Source organism: Oryctolagus cuniculus, chromosome 10 (genome assembly GCF_051225735.1).
Source record: "Oryctolagus cuniculus isolate XC-2025 breed Fujian yellow rabbit chromosome 10, ASM5122573v1, whole genome shotgun sequence".
NCBI lineage: Eukaryota > Metazoa > Chordata > Mammalia > Lagomorpha > Leporidae > Oryctolagus > Oryctolagus cuniculus.
The window spans coordinates 65,537,881-65,554,738 of record NC_142876.1 but is presented as its reverse complement, the minus strand read 5'-3'; the positions used below and the strand labels follow the sequence as shown (position 1 = coordinate 65,554,738).

The 16,858-nt window shown below is 41.2% G+C and overlaps 1 protein-coding gene across 11 annotated transcripts in view; it reads right to left on the bottom strand.

Annotated features, from left to right (window-relative positions):
* The window catches only part of PTPRM (protein tyrosine phosphatase receptor type M), an 884,286-nt gene that overhangs the window by 177,761 nt on the left and 689,667 nt on the right, over window positions 1-16,858 (bottom strand). For 6 of the 11 annotated variants that reach the window (XM_089305318.1, XM_008261054.5, XM_089305320.1 and 3 more), the window contains 3 exons: window positions 3,534-3,685; window positions 338-412; window positions 87-113 (listed from right to left, as the gene is read on the bottom strand). In XM_089305318.1, coding sequence (XP_089161444.1) covers window positions 87-113; window positions 338-412; window positions 3,534-3,685 — 254 coding nt within the window. The remainder of the gene's footprint in view (window positions 1-86; window positions 114-337; window positions 413-3,533; window positions 3,686-16,858) is intronic. The other 5 variants (XM_089305319.1, XM_008261055.5, XM_089305321.1 and 2 more) reach the window with 1 other exon arrangement.

Here is a 16,858-nt window from a genome sequence, read left to right as displayed (position 1 = left end):
TCCAGCCTTAGCACTCCAGTCTGCTACAGAGCGGCACTGACTACCTTGCTCCTGCCATAGACTGTGGGAAAGGGAAATGTTCTCACCTAGAATTGCAGTTGGCACAAATGGATCTGTCATACATCGTAAGCAGGTCAATGCAGAGAAAGTAAAAAGAGAAAGAACAGTAAATGACTGTGAAAGATCCCCCGACCTCCCGTTAGAAAGCCTTAGAAAGCCTTGGGTGAAACAGAGCCAACAGCGTAAGCTCCCAAGCACTGCGCTAGCGCGGGGGGGCTGAGAGAGCTGGCTGCTTAAGGGGGCCGCGAAGACATGAAGCCATGGAAGGACCCGTTACCTGGGTAATAGGAATTAGGCACCGACGTGCTCAGTGTGTTGGTTTTCATCGTAAAGGACGATGGTGAGGACACAGCTGTAAATGAAAGAAGGGCTGGTCAGCGGCTGTAGGGAGGTAAGACCCAGATACACGCGTGGCCGGGGACAGCCGTGGCGACTGCACATGCGTGTGGACGCCTGAGGTGAAGAAGTCACCAGATTCCCCGAATCTACCCGGTAACCACCTCCACTCTTGGGTGTCTCTGGCCGGTTCTTTGGTCTTTAGAGGACACGCACCCTTTTGCTACCGAACGACTTTTCCTCCGCCACAAATGAGGGAAAAACCTGCAACCAACCATGCCCACCATGTTGAACACAGAATTTAATCAAACCTCTGTTTGGACTCCTAGCCTTTGCTCGTTCTGCTGCCACATCAAGCTGAATTTTTACAAATAAAAGCAGACGAGGCATGTGTTTACAAATGGCTTTTGAAGAACGTTCTGAATGTCAGTGTGTTGGAAGCTTGCTAAAGCTTTTCCTTCCTCATATACCTGATATTTAGAGACTCTTCCTCATTGCTATGACTTGGTTTGTGAAAAATGCAGGTGATAGTCCATACCGTTCTCTTAGTCTCTAAAATCCTTACAGATACACTTGCTTTTTTGAAATATTTCTGCAAAACACTCACCACTAGTATACTTTCTCTTCTTTCCTGTTATTAAGAGGGAAAGTCAGTTCTATCCAATTTATCTGATTCCATTAAAAATGGATATTTCCTGTGTTAAAATTAGTCTTTTAAATCTCTTTAATGTCTTAATTGATTGATGTTTTGAAAACACTTTCATTTCTTTAAAAGTAAGGATTTGAATACTCCAAGTGCTTCAACCAAAGTCTAAACCTTCACTCCTCTGCAATAGTTATACGATTTATTTCATGCTGTGTTCCTGATGAGAACACTACCATGCAATTACGTCATCCTATCGATGCGTACCCCTTCCAATCCCTGTGGACACTACAAGCTAGAATTCTCCTGATGACAGGTTAACCTGCTGTAGTTTGCAAGAGTCATTCCTTTAGAACAGTGCTTGACTTGCATTTGTAATTTTAAAGTGCCGAATTGGTACAAAACAGAACCAGGACCAGAACTCAGGCTGCCTATCATTTGTAAGATATTTTTCTAAAATAGAGAAGGATCACATTTATAATCTATGTTTCTGATAAGCTGCCAGGAAAAAAAGAGAGCAATTGATGAAATCAATAACCAAAAAACAAAAACAGAAATAAAACGACAGCAACAACAAAAAAACCCAAACCCGAGTACCTATAAAATATGTAAGGGCCAGGGAGAATAACCTCTTTATTACCTTAGACATTTCACATGGTTGGTAACAATGTGCAAAGAAGATATAAAAGCACTGATTATTTTACCTTGCTGTTAAAATAAGATGCATCAAAATATTGTTTTTAGTATAAAATATATATTTCTTTTTATAGCATATTGCAGTTGATGGTACAACTCATAGTTGCCTTGAGGACAGATTATTCTCCACTCTGACAAATGTGCTTATGCTTGGTTTTAAATCTTCCAATTTTGGGGCCAGTGCCATGGCTCACTTGGTTAATCCTCCGCCTGTGGTGCCGGCATCCCATATGGGTACCAGGTTCTAGTCCCAGTTGCTCCTCTTCCAGTCCAACTCTCTGCTGTGACCCGGGAGGGCAGTGGAGGATGGCTCAGGTGCTTGGGCCCCTGCACCCACAAGGGAGACCAGGAGGAAGCACCTGGCTCCTGGCTTTGGATCGGCATAGTTCTGGCTGTAGCAGCCATTTGGGGGGTGAACCGATGGAAGGAAAACCTTTCTCTCTGCCTCTCTCTCTCTCTCACTGTCTAACTCTATCTGCCAAATAAATAAATAAATCTTCCAATTTCATAAGCTTCTAGCACTTTCTCCTAATCTGAAAAGATCTTATACATACCTCCACCCTTTTTATAATAGCTGTGGGACTCTCTTGTTTTACAGGCGTTAAGAGAGTGGTATGATAAGGCTCACCACCAGGGTCACTCCCAAGGGATGAGGTGTGATGAGACCTTCTCTTAGCTCAAACAGTGGGAGGAGGAGTGGGGGTTTGGCCCAGTCCACATGAGAGTGTCTGGGGTCGAGTTCTGGCTCTATTCCTGATTCCAGCTTCCTGCTAATGGGCACTCTGGGAGGCCGCAAATGACAGCTCAAGTGCTTGGGCCCCTGCCACCCAACTGAGAGACCTGGATCAAGTTTCTGGCTCCCAGCTCTGGCCTGGCACAACCCTGGCCATTGAGTGCATTTGGGAAGTGATGCAGTGAATGAGAGCTCTGCCTCTGTCTCTCTACCTCTCAAACAAAATATAAAATAAAATAAATAAAAACTAGGAGGAGGGTGAAAAATCCTTTTTTCTCCCCTGTGGTATTTATGGAGGGTAGGCACAAAATAATCCCCGAAAACAGATCAGCCAAAGTATAAACAAATGTTGCAACTTTGAACTTGATGAAGGTGTGTCCTGGCCCACAGAGTGGGCAAGATAACGGGGGCTCCCTCTGGGCTCTTGAGAGCTATTGCTCCTCTTGTACTTCATATAGTCAATCTAATTGTTAGTTTCCCAGAATAATGCCTTCTACCTGGATCACAGGTGTAGTGGGGTAAGGTATTAGCTGAGCTTGGTTTACCCACCTGGTGTGAAGTGTTAAGACTTGGGAAGTTGAAATACAGTTTAATTTATTAATTGCTACTAATAGCCTATAATAAAAGCTGAACCTGTCTACTAAACAAATAAACAATTAACTTGTTACTGCCATTTAGGGAACTGTTTTATAACAGGCTTCCTTGGGTAATTCCACACCTGGCTTGCTTACAAATGGGATCTAAACAACAAAAAGGATGATGAGAAACAGGTGCCTTCCCACTGGAGCGACTCAAGGCTTCATCACATTAATGTTCTCAAAATCTTACAGAAACTTCAGTGTGGTTTCCTGCGCTCTCTGATCTGCTCCTATATCCCCGGGACAACATCACTGCTAAGCAATCCACAGCGCGTGGAGTTTTCAGGATCACTTAAAGTAACTGGAGAAACCAACAGGGCACAAGAATTCTTTAGGAAGTTCTTGTATCGGTTTAATCACCCAGTGCTATACAGAATCCTGGAAAGCTAGAGAGAAGCATGAGAAGCCAAGTACTATGTGCACTTACACCTCCCATTCAGATTGTGCGTGTCCATGAATGAGAAGGCCTCGTCGCAGTTGGTGCCTTGCTCAGCATAGCTCTTGTCCATGGAGTTCACCATCACAGTCATCTCCTGCCGGGTGCTGCTCATCGTCTCCTTCCGCTTCTTGGCCAGTTTCCTTAGGACAGAGAATTCAGTCGTGTAGATACACATGGGAATGGACAAGGGGAATTTTGTGCCTATGCACTGGCCAACGTTCAGGAATAATTTCTTCTCAATTAACGATATTCAATGAGTCATTTATTTCTGGTGCCTTCTATAAGGCAGCCAGCTTGCCAAGTTGCATCCATGGGAATGTGAAGCATTCACTGCCTATCCTCAAAGAAACCACGGTCTAAAACATTGTGTTTCTCCTACTAGATAACCTAAATTAAAATGGCCAATGATCCTAGAACAACAAAGTCATCTCCTGCTTACTAATATGCTCTAGAGTCAGAAACTGGTACTAAATAATTGTGTACATTTCCACACGCAGTGTCAAAAAGATTTCCTCTAGAAAATATTTACCAGGTAATACTGAAATACATACTCCTTGACTTGATCTTGGGTTTCTGTTGCAATAAACCAATGCAAGTTGGAAATATTATAAATCCGTATTAGATATTTCATAAAGACCAAAGCGAAACCAGCATAAACAGATAGCTTTATTTATCTTACCATCAGAGGTTGTTTTATGCATCCAAGACAAACTGGAATCAGAGCTGCTTCGGAAGAAGAGATCATGCTTCTAACCCACAGAAGCTCACAGCTCAGCAGCATAGCACACTGGATAGCCTCAGCTGTTGCCCTGTGATCACGGGACTGAGTGGGAGCTGTACTCACTACTCCTGCCCAGTACCCCAAGAGGGGATTGGACCACACAGGGCTAGCCCCACGAAAATTAAAAATTCAAGATCTGAAGTGTGGTTTCTACTTAACGTGTATCGCTTTCAGACCATCACAAAATTGACTGAATCCTCATGAACTGGGTACTACCTGAAATCCAAGAATTAATCTAAAAGGCACATGGTGAGAGTAAGGAACAAAACCAGGTGAGGAGTGAAGAAAGTGTCACTGGAGTTTAGTATAAAGGAGCAAAGGACAGCAGAGCTCAGGTCTCGGAAGAACCAGAGGGACATGTGTGAATTCTCAGAAGGCTGTGACACTGGACCAAATCCCAAGTCAACCCAGATTAGTTCCCCATCAAGGTTTGCAAACTTCTACAGAGCAGACAGTAAGAAAAAAGTCATGAGGCTGGCTTCCCTGGAACATTTAGCATAGCTACATCCTCACTGTTCCCTCCCTCAGTGGAAGACAGCAGAGAAATTTCCAATTGTCTTGGAGACAAAGGTTAATCCTGGCCTCTGCCTCCTGCTATCTGACCATGAAAAATTCATAATTGGAAGTGAGAGATGCCTACATGAAAGCTATAAAAACCTGAGGGAAACCAATAGACATAAACAAGTAAAACCCACTTTTTATATATCTTCCCACCAGAGGTTGCTTTTGCACCCAAGAAGACAAGAATAGAATTAGAGACACTGAAGGAGAAGGGATAAAATAAGGCTCATTAGGCTAATCCTCCGCCTGCGGCGCCAGCAACCCGGGTTCTAGTTCTGGTGGGGGCGCTGGATTCTGTCCCAGTTGCTCCTCTTCTAGTCCAGCTCTCTGCTGTGGCCCGGGAGTGCAGTGGAGGATGGCCCAAATCCTTGGGCCCTACGCCCACATGGGAGACCAGGAGGAGGCACCTGGCTTCTGGCTTCGGATCAGCGTAGTGCGCCGGCCGCAGCGGCCATTGTGGGGTGAACCAACAGAAAAGGAAGACCTTTCTCTCTGTCTCTCTCTCTCACTGTCCACTCTGCCTGTCAAAAACAAAAACAAAAACAAAAACAAAAAACAAAACAAAACAACAAACAAAAATAACCTAACACCATCGTAGCTAAGTAACTGGGTCCTGAAATATTTTAGTTTTGCTTGAGCACCTAGCAGAAGTTACAAAAGAAAATGGCAGCTATTTCTAGTAAATCTTCTTGACATTGATTGACCTGGGACACAGCAGAATTGAAAATGAGCCACATAATCAAAATTGCACCCGTATTAGGCCATTGCTAATGCAACGGGAGGCACTGAAACATTACACCATATGGGTAATCTCTATTATCATTTCCAAGTAACACATAATCCAAATGCTTTCTTGCCTGTAGTTATAATAATCTTTTATTTTCATACGTTGAAGGCAGAAGGGTTTCATTAATAAGTTGCCCCTTTTATTGCTAAAAGTTGGTGGAATGAAGATACATTTCTAAATGGAAAAATGAAAATCAGTAGGAACATTTTTGGCAGGGTAAAGGTAAGATTTGGAAGGGCCAGCCAGTGTGACCCCTGTAGGCACTGGTGCTCCTTCTCTTTCCACGTGCAGACCTGACCATAGGGCCTTCCATCTCCCAGCCGGCCATGCTGGTGTGAGAGCTGGTGTGTTCTCATGAGGTTCTCGTGAGGAGCTCTGGACAGAGGCAGCTCCAGCCTCCATCTCTATAGCTGCACTCACAGTAACACATTTTCTCTCCACTTCTAAATCTGCCAGTTCACTGGAAAAACAGTCTTAGGCCAGGTCTCCTCAGGAACACTGAAGTGGAGAATTGCAATAATTAGCTTTGGAATTCAGGCAAAATGCCCACTTTCTGCTTACATTTCTTTGCTTTGGACTGATTTAAGCAGATAATTGCCTCAATACTCTTTTTTGTTCTGCCTATAATAGAGAAGTAGAGGCAACTTTCCCAGTTCTGCTTGAATTCCTCCAATCCTAAAGGTTAGGAAATGACAGTATCAGTGTCCTTCTTGTACTGCTATTGTTGTTGAGGGTGGGGGGGGAGGTGCACACCCCAATAAAAGCGAGGCTTTTATGGAAAACATCTTTCTCATCTTCCACTTGCAGGAAATCATTTCAGAGAGGTCCCACTAACATGTCATTGTTGATCTTCCTTAGCCACTTGAAAATTCCATTCAGGATCCCTGAGAGCATGCTCAAGTCAAACAGAGGTCAAGTCAAGACTACAACTTCATGCTCATATCCATTAAACATGTACTGTATGTCCAAGGACCTCCTTGAAAACATGGCTTCCAGCGACCTCAGCAAGCCTTCCTGCTTTAACCTTTGAGCACATTTTACACTCATCAGATATTCCAAACATGAAAGTCTCACTGGCTTCAGGCAGGTAATGTAACTGAGGGAAACTGTGTAAGACCTTAGGGAGCTCTGGAGACTGCAGAAAAAGAGGGAAAGCAGTGACTTAGCTCCCATAGACTGATGTCTTAGTCACTGCAAGTTTCCAGATTTTATGTCAAGTCTTAATCTTTGAACGTTGCCAACTAACTCAAATATTTTAAAAATATTTTGATTTAAAAATAATTAAAATCATTTAATTAATTTATTTTAAATTTATTTATTTGACAGGTAGAGTTACAGACAGTGAGAGAGAGAGAGACAGAGAGAAAGGTCTTTCCTTCGTTGGTTGGTTCACTCCCCAAATGGTTGCAACGGCTGGAGCTACCTATCCGAAGCCAGGAGCCAGGCGCCTCCTCCCGGTCTCCCATGCGGGTGCAGGGGCCCAAGCACTTGGGCCATCTTCCACTTCCTTCCCAGGCCACAGCAGAGAGCTGAACTGAAAGAGGAGCAACCAGGACTAGAACCCAGTGCCCATATAGGATACCGGTGCCGCAGGCAGAGGATTAACCTAGTGTGCCACAATGCTGGCCCCTAAAATCATTTAATTTAAAAATAAAATATTTTAAAAATAAAACCGTGTGTGGCCCAATTAAATAAGATTTGAGGCTACGTCTGCTGTTATATAGTTCATTGTATTGGAAGGAAGTATAAATGAACATATAGCATATAACTACTGTAGATCTCTACTCTACATGTGATCTCTCATTTATTCTTAGGAATCTGTGGGCATTATTCTTACTTTCTCTTTTACAGATGAGAAAATTTTCGAAGTTAAGTAACCTGTCCAAATAGTAGAGCTAGGACTGGACACCAGATCTCTCTGATAGAATAGGTACTGACTCTAGGACAATGAGCTATCTTCAGTAAAGAATTTTTTAATTTACATTTCCTTACAGGTTACATTATAATTATCACCAAATTTCTTTAAAGTATAAATAAATCACCCCAAAACTAAATACTATGCTTTACCCCAAAACTAAATATGCTTTGAACAAGTTGAGTCCCTAGTGTCTAACCAGAGCTTTGCACAGGGCAGGCAGCATCTGATATTCCTCTCCAACGGAATCAATCATCATCACAGCAAACCATCAGTAAAGAGGGTTTACGACAACCCATTTATCAAAAGTTCTGTGCTTGGTTAGGGAGGCTTTGAGTCATTTCCCGGGATTCTAATTTGTTCTTGTGTACAGCTCTTAGCGTCTCATCCATAATAACAGGTGTTTGAGGAAGGCTAGATTTAGAATTGAAGCTCAGTTCCAACTGTAGAAGTGGAGTTTCATCTGCTCTTCCTCAATTTTTAAAAAATTATCATTTTTAATTTTAATTAATTTTAGTTAATTCTTTATTGAAAAAGTAGCTTGCAAGTGTTTTCTCCCATTGTGTCAGACATCTCTTCACCCTACTGATTGTTTCTTTTGTTACCCAGAAGCTTCTGAGTTTGATAAAATCTCATTTGTCTAGTTTTGCTTTTGTAGCCTGTGATATTGGGGTCTTATCCAAGAAGTCATCACCTATTCTAGCCAATGTCTTGAAGTGTTTCCCCAATGGTTTCTTCTATAATCTCATAGTTTCAGGCATTACATTTAGGTCTTTGATGCATCTTGAGTTGATTTTTATATATGGTAAGAAGCAGGGATCTAATTTCACTCTTCTGCATACATACACCAATTTTGCCAGCACCATTTATTGAAAAGCTTGCCATTTCTCCAATGTATGTTCTTGGCATCTTTGTTAAAAATCAGTTGGATTTCTATTCTTTTCTGTTGTCTATATACCAGTTTTTATGCCAGCATCATGCTGTTTTTTTTTTTTTTTAATGATTGATTTATGTACTTGAGAAGCAGAGTAACATACAGAGGGAGAGACGGAGAGAGGTCTTTCATCTGCTAGTTCACTCCCCAAATGGATGCAATGCCTGGAGCTGGGCCAACCTGAAACTGGGAGCTTCCTCCAGGTCTCCCACTTGGGTGCAGGGGCCCGAGCACTTGGGCCATTTTCTACTGCTTTCCCAGGCCATCAGCAGGGTGGGAGCTGGATTGTAAGTGGAGAAGCCAGGACTTGAATCAGTGCCCATATGTGATGCCAGTGCCACAGGCGGAAACTTAACCTACTATGCCACAGCACTGGCCCCACTATACTGTTTTAATTGAGATAGCTTTGTTGTACATTTTGAAATCAGGTATTGTTAAAAGAAACTGGGAATATGTTTAATCAAAGAAGTAAAAGATCTCTACAATGAATATTATAATACATTGATGAAAGAATTGTTCATGGACACACAAAAAAAATGGAAAGATATTCCTTGCTCATGGATTGGAATTAATAATATCATTAATGGGGCTGCATTGTGGCATAGTGGGTAAAGCCACCACCTGCAATGCCAGAATCCTATATGGGTGCTGGTTTGAATCCTGGCTGCAACTCTTCAATCCAGCTCCCTGCTAATGTGTCTTGGAAAGTAGGGGAGGATGGCCCAAGTCCTTGGGCCCCTACACCCACATGGGAGACCCAGAAGAAGCTCCTGGCTCCTGGCTTTGGACCCTCTCAGCTCCAGCTGTTGTGACCATTTGGGGAATGAATCAGCAGATAGAAGTTCTCTCTCTGTCTCTCTCTGTATCTCTGCCTTTCAAATACTTAAAAAAATCAAAGAAAAAAATTTTTAAAAATTAATATCATTAACATATCTATACTATACCTAATGTATACAGATTCAATGTAATCCCTATCAAAATACCAATGACATACTTTACAGAATTAGAAAAAGCAATCATAAAATTCATATGGAATCTGAAAGATCTAGAACAACCAAAGTGATGCTGAGAGGGAAACAAAATCAAGCAGGAGAAATCATGATTCCTCTCTTTGAACCCCGGATTTCACGTAGGAACTTCTTTCTTGAGTGAAGACCACGAGAAAATCTTTGTGAATTTAATGAAATGGTCTTCTGCTGAGGACAAACCACTGAAAGTTAAAACAATGTCCTTACCAATCTTACCCAAAGACACCAGGCAAGTTATTTCTCATTCTGATTTTCAACAAATGGTTTATCTATAATATTTAAATCTCCAGACTGTGAACTTGTACGTATAAACTTTGAAGGCCCTTAGTAGTGCAGGGGGTAGGTGGGTGGGTGTCCTACAAAAATCTTCAAATATGGTCACAAAAATCAGAGAAAGGACTTGCAGGTTCCAAGCCAGCAAGAAAGGAGCTTGGAAGTCATTACTGCAGCCTAACAAGAGAAAGCCGGGCACACGAACACCCACAGCTCTTGTTAGGTCAGAGAACTGAGGTCACAGGGCAAACCACTGCCCCGCACTGCACAGTCTGAAAGGCGAACAGGGAGAGCAAAGACTTCACAAGCAGAGCCTCTGGGAGACTCAGCATCAAGTCTGGGAAAACCAAACCGCTGATGGTAGCTCAGTGTAGACGAGCCTGAGAACCAGCATCTCTGGGGAGGGCTGCTCCTGCGGGGGCTTCCAGCCTTCTGCGAGTTTTGCCTTCAGAAGCCCTACCAGGTTTTCATAGTGAAGACTGCACACCAATCTCCTCCTGCTTCCAGGAGGAGGTGGACAGTAACTGTTCTGAAATACACCAGTGCAGTCTGTTCTGAACCAGGCCTGCCCTCAACAGAAGCTCTTCTACCAGAGGCTAACCTACTAGAGTGTTATCAGAGCCTCATGGACCTGCCCAACTCCGCTCCGCTTTAACCATCCTGCCCCTGCTAAGTGCAGGGGTTGCAGGAGACCAAGAGGCATCATGAGGTCACAGTCCAGAGACACAGGCTCACTTAAGACTTGGATCTAATCACAGGGCTGTAGAACGCCTCCCCTCACACCTACCCACACATCATTAAAGGCCTACTTAACGTGATTGCTTTTACCCAATATACCACATGCAGGTATCAAGGAAAAAAACATGAGGTATGCAGGAAGGCAGAACACATAGTTTGAAGAGATAACCAGCTACAGAACCAGACTGATACGGCAGGGATGTTGGATGTAATACACTGGGAATTTACAACCACCGTGATTAGTCCACTAAAGGTTCTAATGGATAAAGTAGACAGCATCAGGACTGGATGGACAATGTGAGCAGAAAGATGGAAATTCTAAGAAAGAGTCCCAAAGAAATACAAGAGATGAAAGACACTGTACTAGAAATGAAGAGTGCCTTCGAAGGGCTCATTGGATTGGACGTGGCTTGTGGTGTGGGGGGAGAATCTCTGACCTCGAGGACAGAATAACAGAAGCTTCCCAAAAGGAAAAGCACAAAGAACAAGACTGAATACAAACCAGAACATCCAAAATCTGTGGGACAGCCACTAAGGTGTAAGTACGTGCAGTGGGAACACCAGAAGAAGTGAGGTAGGAATAGAGGGAGTGTTTAGGAGCAATAATGACTGATTCATAAAAGAAACGTCAGACACCAAACCACACATTCAGGAAACCCAGAGAATACCAAGCAGAACAAATGCCCCAAATTATAGATAGCCATATCACATTCCAACTGCAGAGACTCAAAGACAAAGAACAAATATTGAAAAAAAATAGAGGGACAAAACATCTCACCTATAGAGAAGCAAGGATAAGAATTACATTGGAAGCACTGTGCCGATCCGAAGCCAGGAACCAAGTGCTTCCTCCTGGTCTCCCATGCGGGTGCAGAGCCCAAGCACTTGGGCCATCCTCCACTGCCTTCCCGGGCCACAGCAGAGAGCTGGACTGGAAAAGGAGCAACCGGGGCAGAATCCGGCGCCCCAGCTGGGACTAGAACCCTGGGGTACTGGCGCTGCAGGCAGAGATTAGCTAAGTGAGCCAGGGCATCGGCCGCACAGTGTTGTTTAAAGATGAACGTGGATTAGTTATAAATGAATATTGCAAACTCAAGGGGAACCACTGAGGAAATTTTTTAAAAATCTAAGAAAGGAAGGAAAATGAAATATGAAATGTTCAGTGAAACCACAAAAGGCAGAAAAAGGATAGAAGCTGAAAATGAGAATAAAAAAGGATATGGCAACAAACAGAAAACAGTAAAACTACAGTAGATATTAAACAACTACAGTAATAAAAACTTTAAATGTATATTACCCAAATACAAAAATTATAAATCAGATATTATCATAGTAGATCAAAAGACAAAACCAACTACATATTATCTACAGGAAAACTATGATAAACATAAAGATACATGTAGATTAAAAGTAAAGGGATAGAAAAAGATGTACCATGCTAACACTAATCAAAAGAAAAGTTGGAAAATTCTGTATTAAATTCAGATAGAAGACTTCAGAACAAGAAAAATTACTGGGATCCAGAAAGGCATTACATAATGAAAAAATGCCCAATTCTCGAAGATTTCTTAAAAAATTCCATACCAGTAAGAGAACACTGAAATACACAAGGCAAAAAAGTGACAAAACTGCAAGGAAAAAATAGATGAATTCATTATTGTAGTTGGAGACTTCAAAACTCTTCTATCAGTAATGGGCATTTCTATCAGGAAAGGAGTTTGTTGTGAAGAATCAGTAAGGACACAGCTGAACTCAACAGCACCATCAATCAACTGTATGTAACTGACATCTCTGGAATGTTTTATCCAACAACAGCAGAGCACTCATTCTTCGCAAGCCCAGGGAATAGTCGCCAGCATATGCGGCATTCAGAACCATAAAACACACCTTTAAAAATTTAAAGTAACAAATTATACAATGAATTTTCTCAGATGACAGTGGAATTAAACAAGAATTTAATAACAGAAAGAGGTGAAAATCCCAAAACATCTAAAGACAAACAACACACTTTAAATAACACATGGAGCAAAGAAGAAATCTCAGGAGAAATTTAAAAAGTATTTTAAACTAAATCAAAATGAAAGGATCATTTATCAAAATTTGTAAGATGCAGCAAAAAGGTTGTTAGAAGGAGATTTATAGTACTGAATGTACACATTACAAAAAAGAAAGTTCTAAAATCAATAATCTCAGCTTCTATCCAGGGAGTTGGAAAAAGAATATCAAATGAAATCTAAAATGAAGAGAAAAAAGAAATAAGAAAAATTAGTATAAAATCAATCAAATGGAAAACAGGAAATTAATAGAAAAACAAAACATAAAACTTAAAGTTTGTCCTTTGCAAAGACCAACAAAATTGATAAGCTTCTAGCCAGGCTAAGAAGAGAGAAAATGCAAATTATTAATGTCAGAAATTAAAGAGGAAATATAATTACAGATTCCATGACCATTAAAAGGATAACAGACTATTATGAACAATTCTAAGCCTACAACTTTGACAAACCTATGTGTTTCAAAGAAAATGAATTGGTAACTGATAATCTTCCAAACAGAAATTTCCGGATTCAGATGAATCTGCTGTTGAACTCTATCAAACGTTTACTGAAGAAATTGTACTGACTCTATGCAATACTTTCCCGAAGGCCCAGGGATTAGTTCCTAACTCAGAATGAGTCCATCATGACCTTAATGTCAAAAGCAGACAAACGCATTATAAGAAAACTGCAACCAATATCTGTCATGATCAGAAGTGCAAAAAATCTTCAACAAAAATTTTGCAAATTGAATCCAACAATTTATACAAAGACTTAGACATCACAAACAGGTGGGATATAGGCTGGTTCAACATCTGAAACTCAATATATATGATTTACCACATTGGCAACCTGCTGAAGAAAAAAATCCCATGACCCTATAATAGATGTAGGAAAAGCCTTTGACATAATCTGATACCCAGTTATGAAAAAAAAAAAAAAACTTTTAGCAAACTAGGGATACCAGGGAACTTCCTCAAGTTGATAAAGAACATCTACCAAATCTCTAATAACTAACATTGTCCATAATGATGAGAATCTACTAAAAGCTTTTCCACCGAGATCAGGAACAGGGGAAGGGTGTTTTCGCTCATGAATTCTCTTCAGTATCCTACTGGAATTCTTAGGTTATGCAACTGAGATAAGGAAGGAATGAATAAAACTGTCTTTGTTCACATATCACATGCTTATCTAGACACTGTGACAAAAAAAAAAAATGACCTAAATGAAAGATCTCTGTGAGTGAGATCCCAGTGGAAAGAATGGGCCATCAAAGAAGGAGGGAAGGAGGTACCTTTCTCTGAAGGGAGGAGAGAACTTCCACTTTGACTACGACCTTGTCTAAATATGATCAGAGTTGGCGAACTCAAGAGGCTTCCATAGTCTTGGAAACCCATGACAAGAGCCTCAGGTGATTACTGACACCATAAACAAGAGTGTCAATTGTTAAATCAACAACAGGAGTCACTGTGCACTTACTCCTCATGTAGGATCTCTGTCCTTAATGTGTTGTACTATGTGAATTAACAGTATAACTAGTACTCAAACAGTACTTTATACTTTGTGTTTCTGTGTGGGTGCCAACAGTTGAAATCTTTACTTAGTATATACTAAATCGATCTTCTGTATCTAAAGATAATTGAAAATGAATCTTGATGTGAATGGGATGGGAGAGGGAGTGGGAGATGGGATGGTTGCAGGTGGGAGGGAGGTTATGGGGGGAAAAAGCCACTATAATCCAAAAGTTGTACTTTGGAAATTTATATTTATTAAGTAAAAGTTAAAAAAATCAATACATAGTTCTTTCTATATAATAGGTATCAGTCCTTTATTAGGTAAATTTTTTACAAATATCTCCTCTAGGTCTGTGGCTTAGCTCCTCATTCTCTTTAAAGTGTGCTTCACAGAGCAGAGATTTTTAATTAGAATGAAGTCCATCTTTAATTCTTTCTTTCATGGATCAAGTCCTTGATGTTTTATCATTGCTATACCTGGAGTCATCTATGTTTTCTCCCTATGTTATCTGATTAATTGTTCTGTTTTTACAGCTAGATCTATAATCTAGCTGAGTTAATTTTTGTAAATATTGTGAGATCTGTGTCTAGATTCCCTGTTTGCATATGGATGTCTAACTGTTCTAGCACTATTTGTTGAAAAAATTGTTTTTGTGCCATTGCTTCTTTGTCAAAGATCGGTTGACTGTATTTATGTTGGTCTCTTTCTCTGTTCACTGTTCTGTCCCAGTGATCTCTTTGTATATAATTTGCCAATAAAACATTTCTTGATCATTGTTGCTTTATAAGTCTGGAAAGTGAGTAGTATCAGTCCTGTGCTGTTCTCCTTCTGTGTTGTGTTGGCTCTTCTGGGTTCTTCACCTCTCCATGGAAACTTTAGAATTATTTTGTGGATATCTATAATATAAATTGGTAGGATTCTCATTGGGATTGCATTGACTCTGTAGATATAATTGGGAAGAACTGACATTTTAACAATACTGAGTGAAAGAAACCAAAGGCTACATACTGTATGATTTCAACTCTATGACATTCTGGAAGAGGCCAGACTGTGACGTAAAAAGATTATGAAGCTCCAGGGGGTAGGTGGCAGGAGTAACAAGTACAGGAGCAATGTTTTTTTTTAGGGAAGTCAAACTATTCCTTAGGATATTATCATGGAGGACGAATGTTGTGCAGAGTTGTCAAGATACATAATGGAGCCAGTGCCGTGGCTCACTAGGCTAATCCTCCGCCTTGTGGCACCGGCACACGGGGTTCTAGTCCCGGTCGGGGCGCTGGATTCTGTCCCGGTTGCCCCTCTTCCAGGCCAGCTCTCTGCTGTGGCCCGGGAGTGCAGTGGAGGATGGCCCAAGTACTTGGGCCCTGCACCCCATGGGAGACCAAGAGAAGCACCTGGCTCCTGCCATCAGATCAGCGCGGTGCGCCGGCCGCGGCGGCCATTGGAGGGTGAACCAACGGCAAAAGAAGACCTTTCTCTCTGTCTCTCTCTCTCACTGTCCACTCTGCCTGTCAAAAAAAAAAAAAAAGATCCATAATGGGGCTCATGGCTTATACTAAATATTCCACTCTGGTGTGGGATACTGACAATGCAGAAAGTCTGTATGAGTGGTTAGGAGGTATATGGGAACTCTACATTTTCAGTTCAGTTTTGCTACAAACTTAAAAATGTTCTAAAAAAGTCTATGACAAAGTTGCAATATTGTTTAGAAAAAAAAATTAGAGTGATAAAAAAAAAACTGGGCAATGCCTTAAAATTAAAAACTAGAATAAAGGTAGGAAAGGAGAGAAATGTGAGGAGATGCATTCAAATAAAAGAAAAGGTTGTTGTACTTTATGCTTATTATTCCCTAATAGCTTCTCTCCTGGGGTAAAAGTAAAAACAAACAAACAAAAAACCAAAAAACATGGAATAAAAGTAAGTGGAGTGGAACAATGTGTCTTGGCTCATTATTATTGATGTGGCAGGTATGAATAAGAATCAACAAAGAAAGCTTGGTGAAGACTGATGTGTGTCCCATGAGGGGCTGCAGGATAAATGGCCGTCAACTAGGAGAACAAGTATAACATGGTGGAAGGAGAGCCCACAGAACCCCCTGGCAATTTTCCTCTCTGAAACTGGAGGAAGTGCCTTTGTGAGAAGAGTAGTCCAGAAGGGCCTGTCTTCCACGTGCACCAGTGTATCCCAGGGAAAAGGATTCAAGGGTCAGCCTCAATACCGATGCTACATCCCAGTCCTAGTTTAGTGTACTTGAGATTACAGAACATGGCTGTTCCCACCCTATTCCAGATCCCACCAAAGAGACTGTCACTGAGAAAGACTTCGTAGCACTGACTTGGAGACAGGTGATTCCCCAAGGAAAGTTGTCATCTTTCAAAAACATTCTTTCATCAAAATATTACAAGAATGGCAAAACTTATAGAAAATGGAAATCACCTCTAGATGTAAGAATGAATGGGCAAATGGTTTTCTGGTCCTAGTTTCTACAATTAAGTGTCTGCTTAGACTTCATTAAGGGCTGGGGTAGAAGCTGGAACTGAGAAGTATTTAATTTTGCTCACAGTAGGAAAGAAATCATCATTGCTTGACTCAAGCAATGCGTACATTATACCAGGATCCAGCTGAATAAACCTAAATGAACAAGAGGCTATCACTTTAAAGATAAATCTGTGAGAATTATTGATAATGTTGTCTTTAAAAGTCAACTTTCAAGGAACCAACACTGGTCTAACCATTATTTCAACTCAA